The sequence below is a fragment of the Oreochromis niloticus genome, linkage group LG23 (assembly GCF_001858045.2).
Source record: "Oreochromis niloticus isolate F11D_XX linkage group LG23, O_niloticus_UMD_NMBU, whole genome shotgun sequence".
NCBI classification, from domain to species: Eukaryota; Metazoa; Chordata; class Actinopteri; order Cichliformes; family Cichlidae; genus Oreochromis; species Oreochromis niloticus.
Genome location: NC_031986.2, coordinates 45469483 through 45492833, shown reverse-complemented (window position 1 = coordinate 45492833; position 23351 = coordinate 45469483). Strand labels below are relative to the sequence as shown.

The window sequence follows — 23351 nt, the reverse complement described above, 5'->3', positions numbered from 1 at the left end:
CACCTGTGCCCTTATCAAATATGATGGCTTCGGCTTCATTCGCTTAACGGCCAATCACAGTTCGTGTTGCTGGGCCATCCTCCCAAAGTAACGATGGCGGGCATGAGCGTTCTCAGGTCTGTTGCTGCTTTTGCAGCCAGACTGAGTCCTCTGAAATCTGGGAATAATGCGGCTAATTTACTCACTCGAGCAATCCCCCGCACAGATAAAGGTAAGACACACCCCGGCCGTTTAAAAAATGACAGGACTGACCGGAAGGCTGCTTGTCTTTTCTCATGACCTTGCGGCGGGACTTGTTAGCTTGCTAACAGGCCACTCTTTATCCTCCAGTTTTAACCTCTTTCTTTTCATTGCAGTAAGCGGAGCGTGTTTAGTAAAACATGAATTGGGTTACAGGGTTTGAATGATAGTTTGTCATCTCTGTGTCAACGCTTACCATACATCTGCTTGTTGCATGAAGTGCTGTGGTCTGCAGTTTTATCCAAACGAGTTTCGCCATGTTTTAATAGCGAGATTTTCTTTAATATCTTTAAATTATAAGGTTTCAGTTTCAGTAAAACACTGTAAAGCCACCTGACTCAGTGGGACACCCTTTAAACAGTTCATGCAATACTTTGCAAGAACGAAAGGGCATATTTACAAGGCTGTAGTGAGGTCTGCTATTATGTATGGACAAAAGGACAGGAGGCAGATCTGCAGGTGGCACAGTTAAAGATGCTCAGACTTTCATTGGGAGTGACCATGATGGACAAGGTTAGAAATGAGCACATGAGCTCAGGCTGAGCACTTTGGAGACAAAGTTAGACAAGTAAGGCTGAGATGGTTTGGACAATTACAGAGGAGGGATAGTGGATTTATTTTGCAAAGGCAGATAAAAGGGAAGACCACTGAGAAGATTAGTGGATGTAGTGAAGGAGGGAGACGATCTGCTGTGACAACCACACAGCCACACAAATACACATTTGAAGAGCTGCAGTGATGATCATTCTTGATTTTTGCCCATATGGTCCAACCCAGATTATTACTAAGAAGATGGATGACTGCCATTATTGCGAAAATAATCTGGGATTAAACTCAAGCTGGCAGCCACAATTAGAAACAACGTATCTGTTACAAGGGAGACGGGGCAAAGGTGTCAACCATGTAAAACAGCTCAGCCTGCTAGAAAAACAACATAAAACACAAGCTCCGCCCACCCAATCATGATGCAGTGGTAGGTCATAGACCTAGCATTTGTAATACATTATAGAGATACTTGGTACACTGAACAGAGACTCCATGTAACTAAAGAGGCAGCGTGCGTACACACTATAACCAATCACAGGCATCGTGATAGTAACTGTGCCCTGTTTTGCAGTTTCGGTCCGTTGGGGTCATGGAAAGAGACTGTTTGTCATCAAACCCTCTGACTACTATGACAGGAGATTTCTGCGCCTATTGGTAAATCCAGAGCACCATCACATCCACCAAGCTCATGTACATACACAGCAGAAGTGCTCTCTGTTGACTTTGATGTTTAATTTTAATCGTAATGTTCGTGTTCACCCTTTGAAAGAACAAAACAAACTTGTTATTGAAATGTAACAAAGGAAGTTTAGTCCTCATCATATTTTCCTTGACTGCTCAGACGTACTGTTGAAAGTTTATTATTCACCCACAGGGCAGCCTTTTAAATAGCAAACATGTTTTTTCTCTTATTTTAAAGAATGTTTGTGTTCATGTTCTTACATTTAACTCAGCCAAAAAACAAACTTACACATTTGTGTTACTCACCTTGCTCAAAGGCACCAGCAGCAGAGAGCAGTGCATACATCAAAACTAAAATGGCCAAGATGATACTGTTTAAGCTGGTTTAAAAAATAAAAAAGTCAATTCACCGAGTTAAAAAGTAAGAGATATTTTTTACTTGGTTAATTTTGGATGGTGACTTGCACAGATCAACAACAGAATTTGCCATATATTTGATTTTCTTCTCATTTTTTCCCTCAGCAATTTTACATCTTGCTGACTGGTGTTCCAGTGGCTATCATTGTCACGGGGGTGAATATCTTCATCGGTGAGTAAGCATAAGTGTTGTTTTATTGTGTATTGTAGTCGGTTTCTAATCTTTTCCAGGACTTACTCAAATACGTACGTAATGAAAATCTCAGTCTGTTGCTCGATTAATGTCTGTCGTGTAGGTGAGGCAGAGCTGGCTGAAATTCCTGAAGGCTACGAGCCCGAGCACTGGGAGTACTACAAGGTGCGTCCCTTTGTCTCTTTGGTTGTTTGTGGTGCTTCTTTCTGTCATTGCTTCAAACTCATATTAAGGGAAGGATATGCTCATGGATTTTATTTTGAAGTGTAATCATAATATGTGCATATTCATTATTATACCCCCACTGCATTGTTAACCTCCCAAACATCATGTTTTCCTCCAGTGAGTGTTTTATGGGACTGCTGTGTTACATTTTCAAACCCAGGTGCTACGACGGGCCCCTCAGGTAGAAGTCTCTCCGAGGCCCCCGTTCAATTTAAAGTTAAAAGAAGCCTCGACTGAAATATCATGCATTGCACATCATGCATTGCTCGATTAAATGTCTGTTGTGTAGGTGAGGCAGAGCTGGCACATCATTATGTGCAATGCAGCATCTTTATTTTTTTGACAGATATCCCGTAACAAGCCAAAATAATTTCAAAAAATTATTTGAAAACACGGGCAGCACGGTGGTTAGCACTGTTGCCGCACAGCAAGAAGGTCCTGAGTTCAATTCCACCATCAGGCCGGGGTCTTTCTGTGTGGAGTTTGCATGTTCTCCCCGTGTTTGTGTGGGTTCCCTCCGGGTACTCCGCCTTCCTCCCACCGTCCAAAGACATGCAGTTAGTGGGGATAGGTTATTTGGTTAATCCAAATTGCCCATAGGTGTGAATGCAGGAGTGAAAGTGAGCACGAATGGTTGTCTGTCCCTATGTGTTGGCCCTGTGACAGACTGGCGACCTGTCCAGGGTGTACCCCGCCTCTCGCCCTATGACAGCTGGGATAGGCTCCAGCGCCCCCCGCAACCCTGAAAAGGATAAGCGGAAGCGAATGGATGGATGGATATTTGAAAACATTTGATCATTTTGAATTTGATTAGAGCAACGCGGTTTAAAATAAAAGATGGTATGGAGGCAAAAAGTAAGTAAGTAAGTAAGTAAGTAAGTAAGCAGTACTAAAAAGAAATAACTGGGGGAAAATTCACATCTAATCAGTAACATGATTGTGCATAAAAAGATGATCTTAGAGAGGCAGAGTTTCTCAGACGTGTCAATGAGCAGAGGCTCACTAATCTGCACAAAACTGTGAATGTTTCTCACCACAAAGAAGATTGAATATCTCATCATTCACAGTAAATAATATCAGCAAACCTGGAGATTCTGGAGAAACCTGTATGGTGAAGGGCTGCAGTAGCCTGGGTGTGAGTCTGCCCTGGGCTGTTTCCTTACTTTGTGTCGCTCTTGTTTGCTCTGCTATCCTGTCTGAGATAAACAGACATAATTCTGTCATTGTGTCATCAACAAATGCACATGAAAGCATCACAATGTAAAGACAAGGCGTATGTGAACATGATCCAGGACAAAGCTCGTTTAAGTAAGTAAAGTTTATTTATTAAGCGCTTTTCATAGACAGGTAGTCACAAAGCGCTGCACACAAAGATTAAAATAAACAGTATGATAAATAGCAAAATGCACAATATACACAATATAGAGTTTAAATGTAAATTAAAAATGTAAAAAGCATTGGTCAACAGAAAGCTTGTTTAAACAGTAAAGTTTTTAACTGCTTTTTAAAGGATTCCACAGAGTCAACCAAATGTAGTTGTAGAGGTAGACTGTTCCACAGCCTTGGTGCCACAGACTGAAAGGCTCCGCCCCCTTTCGTCTTCAGTCGTGTTCGGGGAGCAACCAACAAACTCTGAGTCTGAGAGCGGAGACGGCGAGCAGCAGTGTATTTTGTGAGAAGCTTGGATAAATAATCTGGGGCCTGGCCATTTAGTGCTCTGTACGTTAAAACAATAATTTTAAAACGAATTCTAAAATCTATTGGGAGCCAATGTAAAGAACATAAAATAGGAGTGATGTGAGCTCGCTCGCTAGAGCGAGTTAGTAGTCTGGCTGCTGCATTTTGTATAGCTTGGAGGCGAGAAAGAGATGATTTATCCAAGCTGGTAAACAGGGAATTACAATAATCTAAACGCGATGACACAAATGCATGGACAATTTTTTCCAGTTCAGCTAAGGAGACCATATGTCACAGTATAAATATTCCTTAAATGAAAGAAACAGGAACGAGACAGAGACTTTACGTGTGAGGCAAGGCCCAAAGAAGAGTCAAATATTACTCCCAAGATTTCGAATATTTGGCTTAGCAGAAGAACAGAAAGGGGCAAGAACCTGACTGATTTTAGAATATAGATCAGGAGGAGCTATGATCATGGTCTCTGTCTTGTTCATGTTTAAAACAAGGTAATTGTTAGAAAGCCAATCAGAGATTTGAGTTAAACACTGGATTAGGGTGGACAGCCTATCCAGCTGATGAGGCTTAAAGGACTTATATAGCTGAATGTCATTGGCATAGAAATGATAAGACAGGTCACTAAAAGACTGAATAATGCCAGCTAAAGGAAGCATATAAAAAGAAAATAATAATGGACCCAAAACTGAACCCTGTGGAACCCCGCAGGTTAGTGCAGCAGTGTTAGAGGAGAACCTATCAGTCCTAACAGAAAAGGTCCTGTCTAATAAGTAGGAAGAAAACCAGTCTAAGGCGGTGCCAGATATACCAGCCAGAACCTTCAGCCTGTTGAGTAGGATTTTGTGGTCGATGGTATCGAAGGCTGCGCTAAGATCTAGCAAAATGATCACGGAACAATTTCCTGCATCAGGTGCCATTAGTAGATCATTATGGACCCTTAAGAGAGCGGTCTCCGTAGAGTGCTGCTTTTGAAAGCCAGACTGAAAAGGGTCAAAAATCTGCAATCGGCATAGTAGGACCTGAACTGGTTTTCTACAATTTTTTCTAGTAATTTACTTATAAATGGCAATCTTGAAATAGGACGATAACTACTAGGGGAGGTAAGATCTAGATTCTGTTTTTTTACCAGAGGGGTTACCTCAGCATGTTTAAAATAGGACGGAGCACAGCCTTGCCTCAGTGAATTGTTGATGATGTATAGAAGTGTGGGACCAATGCTGGTGAGAGTCCCAGACAGGACAGAGGGAGGTAATATATCTAAGGAGCATGATGAGGATTTCATTTTACCTATTACTGCAATTAAGTCTTTGAGTGTGATTGGAGAAAATGAAGTAAATGACCCGGGACAACAAGGGGCATCTTCATAAGGGGAGGCACTTGAGGAGATTTTGGATCTCAAGTCCATCACCTTATTTACAAAGTAATTGAGGAAAGTGCTGAAGTCTTCATCAGAAAGTAACACAGCATTGCTGAGTTGGAGGAGAAACAATACTGTTGATGGTATCAAATAGAATTCTTGGGTTATTTTTATGACGATTTATGAGATTATTGAAGTAAGAGGATCTGGCCTCTTTGACTGACTCATTATATAAGTGAAGAAGTTCTTTGAAGCGTTCCCGATGGGCAACCAGCCCAGTGGACTTCCAGAGACGCTCTGCTTTTCAACAGGAGCGTCGAAGACCACGGGTTTGATTATTTAACCATGGTGTCCAGCAACTAACAGTGCAATGACTAGTTTTCAAAGGAGCAACCTGATTAAGAATGGCAAGATAGTGTTCATTAAAAGAATTAATAAGGATGTCAACATCATCAGAAGGAGGTTTAAAATTAAAAAGAGAAGAAAACTTTAAATTGACAGAGTCATCAATAAAGCGCCTGCGCCTAATAAAACTTTGGGGAAGAGACTCTGAGTTGATAGATACATTAAAAAAGACTGACTTATGGTCGCTAAAAGCAACTTCATTTAAGTTCATGTGGTCAAGGGAAACACCACAGGTGAAGACCAAGTCCAGAGTATGCCCAGCTGTGTGAGTAGGACCTGATACATGCTGAACAAAATTGAAAGAGTCCATAATGCTCAGGAACTCCTTAGTGGTACTGTTTGATGAGTCCTCTGCATGAATGTTGAAGTCACCAACAATGATGACCTTGCCCAGTTTAATAGTGGAAGTTAAAAATTCTTGTAGGTCTGACAGAAAAGACGCAGCAGACCCAGGTGGACGATAAATTAAAATGCCGTATATGGGCTGTTCTCGTCCAATTTTTATCATAATCATCTCAAAAGAGTTGTAACAGCTCGAGGAGATCATCTGGCATAAAAAATGTCTTTTTAAAAATTACCGCTGTTCCACCTCCTCATCCAGATATCCGAGGTGCACAGAGAAAAGAACAGTCAGCGGGACAAAGCTCTAAAAGATGTGAGACTTCATTCTCACGCTGCCACGTCTCAGAGATAAACATAAAATCAAGCTTCTTCGTACAGAACAAGTCATTTAAGATATAAGACTTGTTGGCAATTGAGCGGGCATTAATTAACATCCATTTAACGCTGCGACCCACCGGGACAGGGGTAGAGTTTCCAGGAACAGAGTTCGTACTATGCGGTAAGCTGTGCAGCAACACAGGGTTCCTGCCGCGATGAGGCACTGCTTTCCATGCTTTCAGGTGGAAGCCTGGGTGGTAAACACAGTGGGTTGTGGGGATTAATCCAGCTCCGACAAGTCTCAGGCGGATCTTACCGCTAGCAGCCCAGGAATAAAGCCCCCGAAGATCTGCCTCTTTCCGAAGACGACAGAGCAGGACAAGAAAGCCGGCTCTCTTCCCCCACTTCCTCCGACGAGGCCTCTGAAGCAAAATAGAGCTGACCGGCAAGAGTGAAGGTAAACCGGATGCTGCGTGGCGCTCAAGCGGCGGTGGGAAAACAACGTCGTTTCGTTGACTCTGAAAGTTATCCATAGCAGATTTGATCGCCAGTAACGCATGCCGATCATAAATCTGAAGGGAGATAACACCGGACAAAACTGTAGCAAGAACACTTGCATAACATATAAAGTAAACATATAAACATATAAAGTTTAAAATGGACTGGAGCCAAGTGTGGAAACAGTCCTGTGGTCAGACAAATCAAAGTGTAATATTCTTTTTGGAAAACATGAACACAACATCCTTCAGACTAAAGAGGAGAGGGAACATCCGGCTTGTTATCAGTGCTCAGTTCAAAATCCTGCATCTCTGAGGGTGTGGTAGTGCGGTAGTGCAGCCTGCACAGTTCCATAGACACATAGGTGTTCACAGTGGCAAACATGGCCCAGTGTCCTATCACTGAGAGTATAATCTCTGGACTTGGAGCAAGCAGTCTGTACGTGGCACGTATCAGTCTGCGTCCACACACCAACGACTGCCTCGCACTTTCCAAATTTTGGTTCTTTGTCCTTTTCCCCAAAATGAAGTTAGAGTTGAAGTATTACTGCAGTGACACACTGGAGGTGATCCATCATGCGCTGCAGATGCACAAGTGCAACGGAACAGACCGGGACTTCCAGGAAAGGAGCTAAAAATAGCAGCCATGCTAGTCTCCTGTCTAAGGAGACTTCTGATAAGGAGAAATCAACTGATTTTAAACTGGGTATGATTTTTATGCAAAGTCTTCAAAGGACTCCGAGGCACTCTATTTTTAAAATGCCTTTATTCCTAAAAAAAACTCCAGTGTGTTTTAGCGCACAAGCTTTGATCAGGCAGTGAACAAAGTCCATTTAAGCACTCGATCTTCCCTAGTGGTTTTCCACAAGTGGCACGCTTCCACCTTGGGTGAGAGTGGAGTATTCCACAAGCGAGGCTCCACCAATAGGAGGAGTCAAGAAGCCTGGTCAGATGTCAACACCAAACCCAAAACATTCACCAAATTTGAACCAGACGACATAAACGCACAGCAGCACCAGCCACAAGGATTAAAACAGGATAAAAAAAATGTCCCCTCAAGAAAGTCTACTTGACCAGAGCTCCTCTGTAAACACAATAACACTGAACTGCAACAAATGTATGTCACACGACTGCACTAAAGGGACAGTCCTATGTTGCATCAAATCCTTGTGCTCTGTTGTTTCAGCACCCCATCACCAGGTGGATCACACGGAACATCTATGATTCCCCAGTGAAGGACTACGAAAAGATGATGGCTGCAGTCCAGATTGAAAAGGAAAAAGCAGACATGAGGTGGGTGTTACTGCCAGTGTGCTTCATATGCTTCACCAATAACACAAACACATGCATTTAAAATGCTTTTAGAAGATGTCTCTGCTTGGCTCATATCCACTACACGATACACTGATGCGCTACAGCTGGTGTTTAGCTGTTTATGTAGTGTAACCAAGAGTGTCATGATATTGAGTTCTACAGAGGAAAGTATCCAAGAGATTGGATTGTTTTTAACTGGCTGAGAGGTTTACAAATGTGCTTTACAGCAGACAAAGTTGTGTCGACACTGAAGAAAACTTTGGCTCATCATTACAGAAATAGGAAACAGCAGTTTGCTACCACCGCCATGGAAAAATCACTGCAAACGCTAAAGCGGTAGCTTTTCTCAAGTGTGTCCAGTCATGAAAAGCACCAGAACGTGATGCAGTAGGAGGGAGGGATCCTGAAAGGGCGTGCAGAGCAGCTGCATTCCTTGATAATAGCGTTGTTCCATTGATGTGGAAAACCTCAGCTGTTTTTTGTTTTTTTCCTCTCCCCAAAGAAAACAGGTGCAAGTGAGCCTATGAGGGAACCATCTTTGGATTTTTCAGAACATGCTCTCTGAAAAATATTATATGCAGATTGGTTATTGAAATTGCAGAGATTGGTCAGTCTTGAGGAATCAATTTAAGTGTGTGTGCTGCAGCTGTGACAAATGTAATTCTTTGTTATTTTACAAGTGTCGTACATTATTAGTCTTCCTCACTTAACTGGTTGCTCATTTCTAAAGCATGGTGTTACATTTCTCTGCCTCTTTATTCATTGTTTTGTTGTCACAGACTGACGCAGCTGGAGGTGCGTCGCCAGATGAGGCAGCAAGGAGACGGCCCCTGGTTCCAAGTGCCGACCCTTAACAAAGAGCTAATTGACAACAGCCCCAAGTCATCACCTGACCATTAATCCAGATGTTTCTGTCATCTGTACATCAATCTCACTGTTTGTACATTTTTTCCCATATTGCGTGAATAAAGTATCTATATGAACTCTGATATTCATGTTTTAGCGTCTTAATTCGGTTCATGCAGCAAACACCTTCACCATGATGATATTACAGAGTTACAGATGATCGGGGATTGGCAGCTTGTGTCAAACCCACTGACACCACCTGTCTTCAGCTTGTGTGAATACTTCTGAGCTGAAATCATCCAATAAAGCTCAAGTTGAACAGTAAATCAAATGTGCATAATATATATGTAATTAAATTTTTTTGTAAATGTATTTATTTATTTTTGGCCGGGGCCTTCATTAAGGAGTTTGCATTTTCTCTGTTGTGTGCAGTTAGTGGGGTTAATTAGTGACTCTAAAAATCTCCTGTGGTTGTCTGTCTCTGTAGCAGCCCGGCATCGAGCTGACAACCTGTCCAGGATGTACTCGGTCTGTTGATAAAGAACAAAATATATCCATCTTTAAAATGCTTAGCCAGGGCTGAGAAAGTTTCAGCCAAGTGCAATTAAAAAAAAACCAAAACTGCACCTTACATTTATTTGTACTGTAAATTCTTCCAGATCTCTAAGGAAGGCTGGATTCCTCTTGGTTTATAGTTTATATTTTCTTGCGATAACCACGAGCGTCCACCGGGTGGCAGAGCTCTGCAGACAAGACTAGCCTGGTCACGTGGACAAAGGGCTTCTTTACACACATGCAGCACTATTTAAAAGTGGACTTAAAATCACATATCAAACATATAAATAAAAATTAGTCATCTGAAGTATATTTTTTGTTTATTATTATCTATTATTATTATTATCTATTATTAAATGACATTTACTGCTCTGTCTTTTTTTTAAATAGACCAAACCGACTGCAGATTGATAAGCAGCTACTAAAAATCAAAGTGTCTTCCATAATCACGCACTTCCTGAATCCTGGAAACTGGAAACATGTTGTAGTAAATGTGGGTGGTCTTATGAATCATCCTCAGAGGTGGGAGGGGCCCTTCTCGTAAAACATCCCCGTGAGCAGGAGCAGCACAGCGGCGTCACCACAGCCAACAGTAGCAATGTAATTTCTGCGCAGGTCCAAGATTTCTCTTTTTTTTGTGGTGGGAGGCAGGAAAAAAGAATAGAAAAACAAAAGAACAACATTAGCTTTCAGCGTTGTGCCGCACCGTGCAGCAGCCTGCCTGCCTGCCTCCACCCCTCTGTCATTTTATTTTTATGTTTTTCAACGTCACATCCCCCTGGTCGCAGGAATGTAGAGACGAAGTGCTTTAAAAATAGCATCCTCTCCTGTGACAGGCGCTGCCCCGGAGGCTCCGCAGCACTGTGGTGCGAGAAGCAGGAATGCGAAGATGGCTGCAGACCTAGGAGAGCTGCTGGTCCCATACATGCCCACCATCAGGGTCCCCAGAACAGGAGACAGGGTTTTCAAGAGCGAGTGCGCCTTTTCTTTCGACTCTCCCGTAAGTGTGCCTGTCGCCCCCCCTCCTCACACACACACTCACTCAGTGAGACACGAGCGGCTTGTTTGGGGAGAGAAAGTGCGTCGTAGGCGAGCTGACAGCTTGTTTTGCACGAGCTCAGCGGCGCACGTGAATCTGCTGTAAATGCGCGTGTCTCCATGGTCACCGTCTCCGCGAGCTTGGGAGGTTAAAAAACAATTAAAGGGTGTTTACGTCTCAGGCGAAAGGGATGAAAGGAGTTTCCTTTGTGTCCACTTCACACCACCCCACTACTACTGTAGGTCCTAACGCAGGCCAGTTAGACCAATAAACGGAGCCACACACCTACACCTGCCTGAAGCTGGGCTCAAATCCTCCACCAGCAGCAGCACAGCCGTGTTCAGGAGTGAGTTTACTGCTCCACTCTTGGGTTTTTATAGTCTATAATTTGTCTGAAAATGACCTAAAGTGCGCCAGTGGTGCTTGCTGGAACTGTGTCCACGGGGATGCTTCTGTTCTCAAACAGCCAGGATTTGTAGACGTTTCAAGACCTTAATGGTGTTGTTTTGGTTTTTAGTAGCCATTATGGCGTCACATGGTGTCTCCGCGACACTGTGACTATAACGAGTCAAAAAGTGAAATATTTGATGCTTCTGCTATTGCTCTCAGCTTTTTCTGTATATATTTTAAAATGCTTATTCTGCTTTATTTTTGTCATTTTACTTTTCTTCTGTGAATAGGACAGCAGTGCCATCATGAACACGGCGGCTGTTTTACTTTACTTGAACCTTTAAGGGGTTTTATGCGCTGATGATGCAGAGTTCAGTCCTTCCTGTACGTGGACTGAACCCTGCATTTTTTATATCTGTCACAGGTACCCTTCCTACCTGTGACAGATATAAAATTTCTTTGCCCCAGTGAAATCTCGCTTTCTCGACTGAAACCGTTTTTAAAGGTGACTCAGCTGTCTGGAGTTCATCATGTTGGCCTGAGGACTGGGTTATTTTTACCCTTGCACTGTTGAGGCTCATATGTCACTCTGGGCCACTTAAAGGTTTATCACGGGGAGGTTTATTAGGCCTGGCCTGGTCGCAGATTTAGGTTAGCGTTGAAGGTATATTTTCCAAGTGTTTTGTGTTCCCATGTGAAGTGAACTGTCAAAGAAAGGAAAAGGTTGATGTTATTGTAGATTTGAAAGCATGTTTAGGTGTCTGTCACCATTCACGTGGACTTTTTTTGATAATAACAAGATGACCAAAGAATCACGTTCTTCTCTAAAAGACATGACACAAGTCAGTCTGAGCTTACGGGCTGTTGCTAAAGGTAAAAATCATTCTCCTAAGAGCTCAGACATGTTGTTAATGAAATGAGTCTGCCTGTAATGGGACGCTTTTCAGTTTCAGAAACAACAGCATAAAATTGTTGTATCATGTTGCTCGTATGAAGCCTAATATGAGAGAATAATCAGTTACTTTCCTTGAATTAAATGACCTGTCAGAGGAGGCATTTGTATTCAAACTAATGCTTGTCAGCAGCACAAATGCTGAAAGGTGGAAAGTTTTTGGTGCAAATAATAATTCTTTGAGCGAGAAAGACTTTGGAAAGTGTCAGAATCACATCTTTGTGTTTGATATTACGGTGATGAGTTTGGCAAATTGGGCAAAATAGAAGATCCTGAAATTGTTCCCACGGTAAGAAATATTTCAAATGTGCTCATAGCGTGCCAGTTGTGCTTTCTCATTGTTACTGTTTGTTTTGCTCCGCAGGAGTCTGAGGGAGGCCTGTATGTGTGTATGAACACATTCCTGGGCTTTGGTCGAGAACATGTGGAGCGACATTATCGCAAAACAGGACAGAGCGTTTACATGCACCTCAAACGGCACGTCAAAGAGGTACGTCTTCCACCTGCTCTGTGTAGTTTATCGGGTGTTGATTGTAAATACAGATTAAAGTAGAATTCAGAGCATAGAAATAATCTTTGTTTCTATAGAGCACGTTTGAATCCGTAACACATAAAGGTAATTCAGTTAATAGATATTTAATAGAATTGAACAGAGTCGAACAGAAAAGCTAAAAAAACAACTCCTGAGTAAAACCAGTGATGTGTGGAATATTTATTCATATATTTAAATGATGATTGTTAACACATAAGACCAAATTAAATCCAGACTTCTTACCCACAAAATTAATCACAACATGTCAAGTTGTAAAAGCATTTTATCCCAGATGTTTAAACTGAGACAATGTGTATGAAAAAATGTTAGTGTCTGGAAACCGAGGAGGCCAGGTGCTTGAGTTTTGGGAGAGGAACGTCGTCCCGTTCCTGTCTGATGCAGCATTCCAGTTGCTCCACAGTCCTGCGTCTGCTCTGTCATATTGTTCATTTCAATAAGTGTTTTCAGTTGGTGAAACTGGACTGCAGGCAGGTAGGCCAGTTCAGGACACAGGTTCTCCTCCCACAGAGGCATGCTGATGCAGTATAATAGATGCAAGTTAGCATCGTCTTGCTGAAATCTGCAAGGCTTTCCCTGAAAGAGACACCATCTGAATGGGAGCATATACCTTTAGTACCGATGGTGCCTTTGCAGATGTCCGAGCTGCCAGGTCCGTAGGCATCAGTGCACTCCTACACCATCGGAGATGCCAGGTTTTAAACTAAGCAGGTGTTCCTTCTCTTCTGGAGTGCACAGGATGTCCATGTGTTACAAAAAGAGTTTAGATTCGTCTGAGCACAGAACAGTTTCCACGTTGTCCATTTTAAATGTGCGTTTGCCCGGAGATGACGGCAGCGTCTCTGACTTTAACCTATGTTTGTGGATGGCGTTGTTTGTTCACAGAAAGTATTCCTGAGCCATGCAGCAATTGTCAGGACACAAGCATGCCTGTTTGTAATGCAGGGCCCAAGATTTCTCCAGGTTCTCTAAATCCTTGGATTATATTATGTATGAGGAACATTGTTGTGAAATGTTTTTCACAATTTGGACCTGCAGTCTTGTGCTGATTGGTGAATCTCTGCTGATCTTTACTTCTGAGAAACTCTGACTCTCTGAGACGCTATTTTCTTTTTACTGACGTGTTAGCAGTTAAGCTTATTGATTTCAAAAATGTTGCTGCAGCTGTTTCCTTTTGAAATGCGTACTGTTCCAGCCTTTTGCGGTTTTTGAGACATGTTGCTGCCATCAAATTGTTTGTGGGTAACACTTAAGGTTTTCAGGCCTGTTTCTCACCTCTAACTTTTCTCACTGAAGGTTTTTGTAGTTTTTGTGTGTTTGGAAAATTCCAAGAGCGGACTTGGTAATTTGCTACTAATTATGTGGAAAATTGAGGAATTTCTTTAATGGACCACTTGTAATAAAGAGATTAAAATCTATTTTTCTTAGTTTGCTGAACACGCCGTTAAAAACCCACATCATGCTGTGATGTTTTTAAGACTGGACCAATGAGAGACGTGCTTCAGTAAAACATGAGTAAAAACAATTTTTCAATTGGAAAGCCACAATATTAGTATGATTAGTGATTAGTATGATGATTAGTATGAGGAGCATTGCAAAAGTGAAGTGACTGAACCCATTTATATCACAACAGAATTTATTACTGTGGAGTTTTATTATAATGAATGATATTTTGTCCAAAGACTGTAACATTACGCGTTTGTTGAGACTGAGCCAGAGAGCTGCTGACTTAGCTGTTGAGTAATTTAAGGAAACAGTCTTTGCAAAAGTATCTGACCATCTGAACCAAAACATGCTTCACTTTTGTCTTTTTTGTGAAAACTTGATGGTGACCAACAAAGATCAGAGCTGCTGCTGCTGCTGCTGTTTTTTCACTGCCTCTAATTGGCTTCAGCTCTGCTTTGTAGAGAGCTGCTATTTCAATGCCTGGATCTGTCCACAGGCAGCTGCTCACATTCTGCAGGCTCCTGTGTCTGCTGGTTTTTTTCCCATGGGTCCACTCGGTCTCAAGTGTGTCAGCATTCTCCGTCTTTCTGCCCTGTTTACCCACCGAGAGAGACTCATTCAGGCCAACCTGATCAAACTGAAAGAAAAACCAGTTGGTGGCGCTGTGGAGTTGTGCTGCCAACTCATGATTCTGCAGATTCACAGTTCTAAGCCATTCAATAACTGTGTGTCAAAGCTAAAATATGTTAATATTACTATCCTTCGTTTTTGTGTTCATGCTGCCTTTTTTATCGCACTGGACGACATTCAATGATGAGACGAGAATTGCAGCAGAGACAGAAAAAGACCATGACACACACTACAGGCAAAGACAGGCCCGCACATGATGTTACACGGACTGTAAACGGTATCTGTCGTACTGAAGCACTTTATTAATCATCCTGTATTTTGACCCTGCCGTGGTCGGGGTTTTCCACTTGCCTTGTAACCTCACCCGGCACCTGGAACGTCCAGCATCTATTTCTAACAAAATGACAACTATCTGGATGGGCTTTAGTACGGCATAAAAACATGTTTTTTCAATTAATTTTGGATGTCTGTGCAGGGTGCTGAAAGGTGTTTTAATGTGATGTTTCCTATAGAAAGCCACAGGAGCTGCTGGAGGCGGCACCATCCCCAGGAGAAGAAATGGAAAAGTGTTTCTAGGTAAGACCGAGGCAGTGGTGCAAGTAGAGTTTACAGCCTGGCATTCAGAGAGATAGGAAACACGAAATGTTTTCAGCTAAAAGGTCTCAAAATATCAAAGTGAGATGTGAGTTAGTGAGATGGTTATTTTGTGGAAAAATTGTTAAGGAACTTATGACACTGGTAAAATGTGCGTTGACGTATAAGAGCCATACTACACGTGCAACAGGATAAAGGTGGGTAATGTTAGGGCTTTACCTCACTGGTACAAGAAACTCACTAAATGCTCCTTTCCTAACCACAAGACCTATCGTCAGACCTTAGATGTACCAGAGTAACGGTGATCACGTTTACTGATTTTGTAGCATAAGCAGGAAAATGAGTAATGAACCGTTTATACTCCAGCAGAGGTTAAAGGCAGGATTAAAGCACTAAATCATACCTGAACAATAAATCTACTTGACTGGTGTTTTGCAAAAGTGCAGCTCCAGAAGTAATTTACTGTTTTGGATCTGGTGGTTTAATGTTCATGTGGTCATGTGATCAGAAACGCATCTCTTTCTGCAAAGAGGCTGCTACTCTGTCGTGACCCTCCAGCCGCCCCTCTTGCCAGCCTTTACCCAAAGCGTCAGATATTCCTCATGATGTGTCCCCTCCTCTTCTTCCTCTGCTTCATCTTGTTCTCTAAATATAGCTCATTTATTTGTATATGTGGTTGGTAACTGTTCTAAATCAAATCCTGGCCCGCTCCCCTTCACCTCTGCCTCTTTGGGGGTGCGGAGGGGGAGAGTCGCCGGCCTCTCAGCTGCCACCACCTGTCAACCTCCCGTCTAGGCTGCTGACACACTTCCACTGCAGTTATGACGCTGCGCCCAGAGGACCAGGTGTCTCTGCCTCCTTCCTGATGGAGGAATTCCTTCCACTCCATGAAGGGTAGATTAGATCAGCCCTCCAGCCATTACCTGCCTCTTCCTGAGGACTCCTTCTTTGGAGCAGTTCTTCCTGTTATCCATTTAAGATCTTTGATGTGACAGCGGTTATCTACATATCCGCCATAATCCCCACATTTGTCCAGTGATCTAATTAAGGCGCTAGCTGCTGACGTCACCTGCAATCAGTAGGCATAACAGCATTGTCAGGGATAACCTCTGATCCTGTTTCCCACTGAGTCATTATGCACGTTTAGGCTAGAAAACAAATGCTCTGTATGGAGGGTGATTAAAGAAAAGCCCTCTCCTTAGAAATCCGCCACTGACTAAAGGAACAAATCATCATCTCAAATTCAAGCAGAAGAGAACATCAAGTAAAGATACTTGAGAACAAACTCAGTGGCAGTGGTGTCTTTAGTCAGCTGACTGTTTGCTTCCTCCCTAAAAGATTTAGAGCTGAACCGCGATTTTAACGGGGAGGACTATGAATATGAGGATGAGGCCAAGCTCGTCATTTTTCCAGACCACTTCGAGATCCCCTTACCAAATATTGAGGAGTTGCCCGCACTGGTCAGTGAGTCGGTGTTACCGTTACAGTGCACGCTGATGGTTCCCTGAGTGGCAGGTTGGTCACCCCGTCTGTCTTGTAGAGCCACCATTTGGTCTCAATCATTTTTACATTCAAGGTTAAAAAACATCTGTGAAAATTCAAAAATGAACTTCATTCTAGAGGATTGGTGGGTGACGTGTGAGATGTACACCTTTATACACCTTTGCTTTTTGTACCTTTGCAAACATTTTGGGGAACCATGAGGTGCACCTGTATGTGCCTTGTTTTCTGTTTTTATTGCTTGCATGGAGCACAGAAGAGACTTTTCGCACATTTATTAGTTAGTTTGGCTTTTAGAGCTTGGCTTTGGCACGACCTCGATGTCTGTTTTATTATTTAATGCATGTCTGATTTCATGTTCCCGAGGTGGAAAATATTTAATTGTACATAAAAGAGCAGGTGTGTTTTGCTGCTGGAATTTTCTTAATTCTTTCTGTGTTGAATCAGTCATGTGACGTGGCACACACTTTCTTTAAGCACAAATCTTGCATGACTTCTTTGGCTCTTTTCTGTGGTTCTGAGCTTTTATGTTCAGTTGTAAGAAAATAATTGCTGAAATAAAATACTGACTGCTGACTCTGGTGACGTCCAGGTGACTATCGCCTGTGATGCAGTACTCAATGCACCATCAGCTTACAAGAAACAGGAGCCTGAGTCCTGGGAGGAAGAGATCCAGGTGTCTCGACATGCCAGAAGCCTCAGACAGCTGGATAACGGGGTCAGGATCCCACCAAGGTCGGAGTGAAGTCTGTGTTATTCCCTGTATGCTGTCAATACAAATAACGGCAGTAAGAAACAACAGCTCTATATAGCACTATTATCACTTTGACCTTCAGATCAATGTATTGACTTTGAAGAGGTCAGAGGTCAAATGTGACATGTACTTTGTGTATGTCAACAATAATCACCACACCACAGAATTCTGGTTTCGAAGTTATGAGACTGGTTTTTGTCCGTTTTTGACCACGAAGTCATTAAGTTGACTTTGAAGACGTCTCTGGATAGAAGTCCAATTTATTCAGGTTATTGTGTTTACAAACAGAATGATGGCACACAAACACTACAAAAAACACAACCTCATTAGAGAAGGCAAAAGAAACCAAAACAAAACAAAATGTGAACCATATTTCACATTTGGCGGATACCTAATTGATCAAAGTAATCTCTGGTTTCCACCTATTAAAGTCTTTGCTGTGTACTTTAGTATACATGTCTGAATGGGGCATTAATGTAAACTTCTATGTTTTTAATGATTCTATATAAGGAAAGTCTTGTATTTTTAGTCTTTGTCTCTGCTGCTTTGATAACTAAAGAACGGGAGAGAAGCTGTAAATCAGACGACTTTCACCCCTGTTGTTGAGGAAAATGCAATGTTGCAGTAAAAGTCTAAGGAGCTCGGATAGAAAAGCGCCTGGACTTCTTTAAGCTGCTTGAAGACGTTTCACCTCTCATTCGAGAAGCTTCTTCAGTTCTAGGGTCACATGGTGGAGAGTCCCAGATTGACTGATTTGACCTTAGATAAGAGGTGAAACGTCTTCAAGCAGCTTAAAGAAGTCCAGGCGCTTTTCTATCCGAGCTCCTTAGACTGCAATGACCAGTGTTGGGTAAGTTACTTTAAATTAGTAACTTAGTTACATTACTAGTTACTTCCATCAAAAGTAACTCAGTTACTTCAAGTTACTCGTTACTTTCAAAGTAACTAGTTACTAGGGAAAGTAACTTTGGTTTTACTCAGAATTCTCTTGTTAATGTGTTGCTTCTGTAACTGGATACCCAGCCAGACTGCCAGTCTTCTAGCTTGCTTACTTGCCACAAGTGCACTGTGCCACCTACCAATAGAAAGGAAAAAATAATGTGCACATTTCCACGAGAGAAATCCCACGCCTGGACCGTCGTTGACCGCCACCATGATTCTAGCCTGCTTTTTACATCCAACACAAAAACTGCAGTCGTGGTGCTTTTGATTGTACTCAGAACTCAGAAATTCTGCCTTCTGAATAGGAAGATGTAGGTAACACCAGACTGCAGATGAGCTGCATACAGAGCTGGACTGGGACAAAAACATTGGCCCGGGCATTTTGACTAGAGACCGGCCCACCATTATAGGAAAAATCATAAAGCCTCTGAATGAAAACAAACACTGTTGTGACAGTGATGTACACTGTTCTGATGGTATATATGTATCAATCTATCAATCGTTTGTTGTAAGACTCAGATAATTATTTAATAAAAGCGAGACATTTTAAATGAGAATAAGAATGAAAAGTATGTCTTTGTGCCCCCCTTTCCCTGTTAATGCCCTACCTGGCCCCCTGGCATCACTTTGCTAGACCCGCCCCTGCACAGTTACCAGCTGTCAGCTACATAGAAAAGGATCCTGGTGTTATTTGTCTCTCAGAAACAGTTCATAACTTCAACTCATTCATGTCACCTAAAAGGTAAACCTGTTTCTACATCACCTGTTCAGCTCTGATGATTCAGTAAGGACATCTCCTGGTTTCATCTGCATGTTTCCCTCTCACCAGATAACCAAACCGATATCATGACCAGCAGCTTTACAGCTGTGGCTCCAGCAAACATCAGCTGATACTAGAAATTAATATTAAATAAATTCTAACAACAGCTGATCAAGCTTAAACGTGCTGCTGTTGTTTAGCGCGACATCCGCTGGTTTCCTCTTTCTGGCGCAAAGTGGGCGATAAATAAACACGACAGAAAAGCCGATCAGCTGATCATTGATCAGTTTCATGATTGAAGTAGAAACAGGAGAGAATGAGAGAAGAAGAGGCAGCTGTGCAGCTTCAGCTTTGTGTCTTTTTCATTGTAGCTGAAGTCCGGGACAAACTGTGTTCCTTTTCACCTCAGTACGAAACGCGTAATATTTTCTCTGAATATGAGACGATTCTGTTTTTTAGGGCACGTTTGGCAACTCTAATAATTAACCGTATGAATAAAATAAAGTTCAACATCAGTAACATAGCACCCACCCAGCTGTATAGAAACTCCGTCATGCTAGCTAGCACGCAGTACGAAAATGTCAGCATACCGAAAATAAACTCCACCTAAACTTGGTTTATATCTGACCCAGATAGACTGCAGGTCATAACTTCTTACCTGAAGTTCAGTTCACCTGACACGCGGACCGGCGGCCGCTTCGGGTCTCTCCTCTTGCCTCCCTTTTCCTTCATCCACCTGCTGGCCTCCACCACTTGCTAATGTTATTGAATCTGTGGAAGCTCCGCGATATCCACCACACGAAGTAACGAGTAACGAGCCTATCTAAATCCCAGTAACGAGTAACGCGTTCCTGGTTTTGGCATAATAACTAGTTACCGTGCTCGTTACCACAATAATAACGTAGTTACTGTAACGCGTTACTTAATAACGCGTTAGTCCCAACACTGGCGATGACCTGGGTGACTGAGAAGCTTCACAGACATTTTGCAGTCAAAAGTGAGACTTGGCATGACTGATTTAAAAACGGCACATCAACAACACGAGTCTGTGTTTTGTTGTCTGTAGTGGCTGGAAGTGTCAGAAGTGTGAGATGAGAGAGAACCTGTGGCTGAACCTGACAGACGGAGCAGTGCTCTGTGGGAAGTGGTTCTTTGATGGGAGCGGTGGTAACGGCCATGCGCTGGAGCACTACAGAGAGACCAACTACCCTCTGGCTGTCAAACTGGACACCATCACCCCAGATGGAGCAGGTCTGGGACTCTTGATATCATTACGAGAGCCATGCCACAAATCCAGAATTTCATTTATTTCACATTGTCAGTGATCCTTCCTTTAAATTTGTTTTGGTCTTTAATGCAAAGAAAACTACAGAAAAGTTGTAGTTTAGATCAAATTTATGGTAGTGTTTAAAACCCTGTAACATAATAATATGTAGCCAAACTTGCTTCGTTTTAGGCTTTTTAAAAAATTTGACATAATGTGTAGCATCGTGTAGCTATAATAATAATTTCACCTACCGACTGTCCAGTCAAAGTTTTGTTCCTGAAGCTCACACAGTCACTCCTGGAAATATAAAGCAAGATCTGATCCATCTGTAGTTCATTTCTAAAGCGAGTAAGCTACCATCCCAACAGTGAATCTTGTTGTAGTGATTACTGCTCTTTAAATTTCAGACGTCTATTCATTTGAGGAAGAAGAAGCCGTGTTGGACCCGCACGTATCAGAGCACCTGTCACATTTTGGAATAGACATGCTACAGATGCAGAAAAGAGTAAGTTGGCTGCTTTGACCCTAAAACATCTAAAATACATCAAAGTAATCGGTAATAATCAGTCAGGTATCAAATCAATAACAAATGCACACCACACTAAACTGCATCTACACACTGAACATTTTCATTGGATTTTTACAAAAATTTGTTACATTTTTTTACGTAAAACAATGAAAATTTTGAAGAGCTGTTAAATTCATCACAGCACTGAGAGGTTTATGACAGCTGTGTCATAAACCTCTGTTTAAATTTAATTTAGTTTAGATTATTACATTTAAATAGCAGTAATTTAGCTGTCAGCTAAATTACTGCTATTTAAATGTAATAATTAGTGTTTCTGTAATGGTTAATACTATGGAAGAGGACTCCAGTGGCCCTAATCCTCTCCCATATTAATCTGTATGAGTGAACTGTTGAATTAAAACCATATTTTTAATGTTGAAATTGTTATCAATGAATTTTCAAATTTACTGTTTTCCAAAGGAAAAAAAAAGTAAAGTTGATTTGAAGTTTTTGAAAGAGCTCTAAATATTTATGTTTTCTTGTTTGTATGTCAGGTGGTCTAATAAATTTGATGAACACTGTATTTAGATTGTGCCAGTAGGTATCAGTCCCAAAAAAACATCAGTCTGGGGTTTTGGGGGATATTTCAATCAAAACAATCCACAATTAAAAGAACTTTATCTCAGAGTTTTTGTAGTTTAGTGCATGAACAAAAAGTGTAGGACTGATTGGGATTGACCTGCCTGGATTGTCTCCAACGCTGTTTTTGGTCTAACCAGGTGTTTTTCATGTGGGGTTGAATTAAAAAAACATAATAGACTTTCCAGTCAAATTCAGCTTTGAGAGCCAGATGAAGACTCTGTTTCTCCCAAAAGGTGTTTTTAATATAGCTTCCCTTTTTCCCCTTCAGACAGAAAACGGGCACCACACAGACAATAAACCCCGGCCGCGGGTCAGCGAGTGGGAGGTGATCCAAGAGTCGGGCATGAAGCTGAAGGAGGTGTATGGCTCTGGTTATACAGGCATCAAAAATCTGGGAAACAGCTGCTACCTTAGTACGGTAATGCAGGTCCTCTTCAGCATCCCAGACTTCCAAAGGATGTGAGTAATATCTCGTATGTCAGATGTTATTTAGTCTGTACTGGTTTCACCTCACAGAAAGACTGCTTTCCTTTAGAGCCAGTATAAAAATAAAGTCTTGTTACCACAGAACCATCTGAAATACTTTTTCAGTTTTTATGTTTTTGTCAACAATCAAAGCTGTTTTTTTGATCATGTCCAAGTGTTTAAAGCAGGGGCGATTCTAGGATCAGAGCTTTGGGGGTGCTGAGCACCCAGAGAGCTGCCCAGCCAGGCAAGATAAACTTTACACGTCACGATGAGACTTCTTCCCTGTCTCTGTCAGTCCCTGCATCCTTAAATGTCTCCAGTTGTCCCGAGTTCTCTCTGACTGTCTCCTTGGTGCATTTAAACCCCTGTTCCTCCCTGTCCTCATCGTCTGTTGTCTTCATCTCCGTTATCAGTCATCATAATTTACCATCTCTGTGCAAGTCTGCAAATTTCTTTCTTAAATCATAAGATTCTTAAATTCATCAAGTCTCTCTGTGCCTGGGTCCTCGTCTCAAAACATGACATCACTGTTTTGTACATTTTAACACAATTTAATCCCACATTTGAGAAAGAAAGGCAAAACACTTTTTTTGAAAAGTCTGTAACAAAACCATCAAATCTGATCAAGGTTATTTAAATGCTGCAAAAGAAGAATGGATTGGGATAAAAAAAAATACATATCCTAACCTTAATTACTGGGGGAGAATAATGAATGATGCTCATAGTGAGTAAGAAGTAAACTGAGTGCATTTGGACAGAGATTCACTTTTAATGTGTATGTATAATATAATACAGATACATAAAAAACACTCCCAAAACAGAATAAATTATTACAAATAAAAATCTTTACTGCAGATACTAATTTTACTAATTTAATAATACTAATTTTGTGTTGTAAGATTTATGAGTTTCATGCTTTCATAGAGGTACTTGGGAGAGCTTGACATTTTTCTCAGGTGGTACACACTGTAAAAAGTTTGAGAAACACTGATAAGTGTATGTGTGCTTTTGGAAAACATTTAAAGCTGCTGTACAGAATCTTTGAAACAAGCTTAAAACACTTTTAGAATATAAACAGAGCATCTGCTTCTCTTTACAGCTCCTCACTCCACCAGGGCTGTTTGGCACTTTCTGATACTGTACTGCGACAGTCATACAGACAACTGGACAGTCCAAAAGTTGGCCCACCTATTACTGGCTGAGGTTTTAGTAGAGTTGTGGCTGAACCACATAAAAATATATCATTAATTTTAATCTCCCCAATCAATGATAATGTTGGAA

The 23351-nt window shown here is 41.7% G+C and overlaps 2 protein-coding genes and 1 long non-coding RNA gene across 7 annotated transcripts in view; 2 read left to right on the top strand and 1 right to left on the bottom strand.

Annotated features, from left to right (window-relative positions):
• The first annotated feature begins 52 nt into the window (after nucleotides 1-52).
• Nucleotides 53-9216, top strand: ndufb5 (NADH:ubiquinone oxidoreductase subunit B5). Its single transcript, XM_003439812.5, has 6 exons — nucleotides 53-211; nucleotides 1358-1440; nucleotides 1990-2056; nucleotides 2181-2242; nucleotides 8100-8206; nucleotides 9007-9216. Exons 1-6 carry the CDS (start codon nucleotides 94-96, stop codon nucleotides 9125-9127), a joined length of 558 nt encoding a protein of 185 aa, XP_003439860.1. The 5' UTR covers nucleotides 53-93; the 3' UTR covers nucleotides 9128-9216.
• Nucleotides 9062-10205, bottom strand: LOC102078330 (uncharacterized). 2 transcript variants are annotated; one of them, XR_001223710.3, is made up of 3 exons: nucleotides 10083-10205; nucleotides 9706-9816; nucleotides 9062-9603 (listed from the first exon to the last, which is right to left on the bottom strand). It is a non-coding gene; the product is annotated as an uncharacterized LOC102078330 (long non-coding RNA). The 2 variants fall into 2 exon arrangements; XR_001223711.3 differs by having other exon boundaries at nucleotides 9706-9833; nucleotides 10083-10176.
• Nucleotides 10206-10215: 10 nt separating this feature from the next.
• The window catches only part of usp13 (ubiquitin specific peptidase 13), a 38860-nt gene continuing 25724 nt past the window's right edge, over nucleotides 10216-23351 (top strand). The window contains exons 1-8 of one of the 4 annotated variants that reach the window (XM_005479205.4): nucleotides 10218-10628; nucleotides 12374-12499; nucleotides 15148-15211; nucleotides 16568-16689; nucleotides 17322-17464; nucleotides 20252-20436; nucleotides 20860-20957; nucleotides 21871-22061. In XM_005479205.4, coding sequence (XP_005479262.1) covers nucleotides 10518-10628; nucleotides 12374-12499; nucleotides 15148-15211; nucleotides 16568-16689; nucleotides 17322-17464; nucleotides 20252-20436; nucleotides 20860-20957; nucleotides 21871-22061 — 1040 coding nt within the window. In that variant the 5' untranslated portion in view covers nucleotides 10218-10517. Of the gene's footprint in view, nucleotides 10629-10676; nucleotides 11014-12373; nucleotides 12500-15147; nucleotides 15212-16567; nucleotides 16690-17321; nucleotides 17465-20251; nucleotides 20437-20859; nucleotides 20958-21870; nucleotides 22062-23351 lie in introns of those variants that run through there. The other 3 variants (XM_025902799.1, XM_005479206.4, XM_019351843.2) reach the window with 3 other exon arrangements.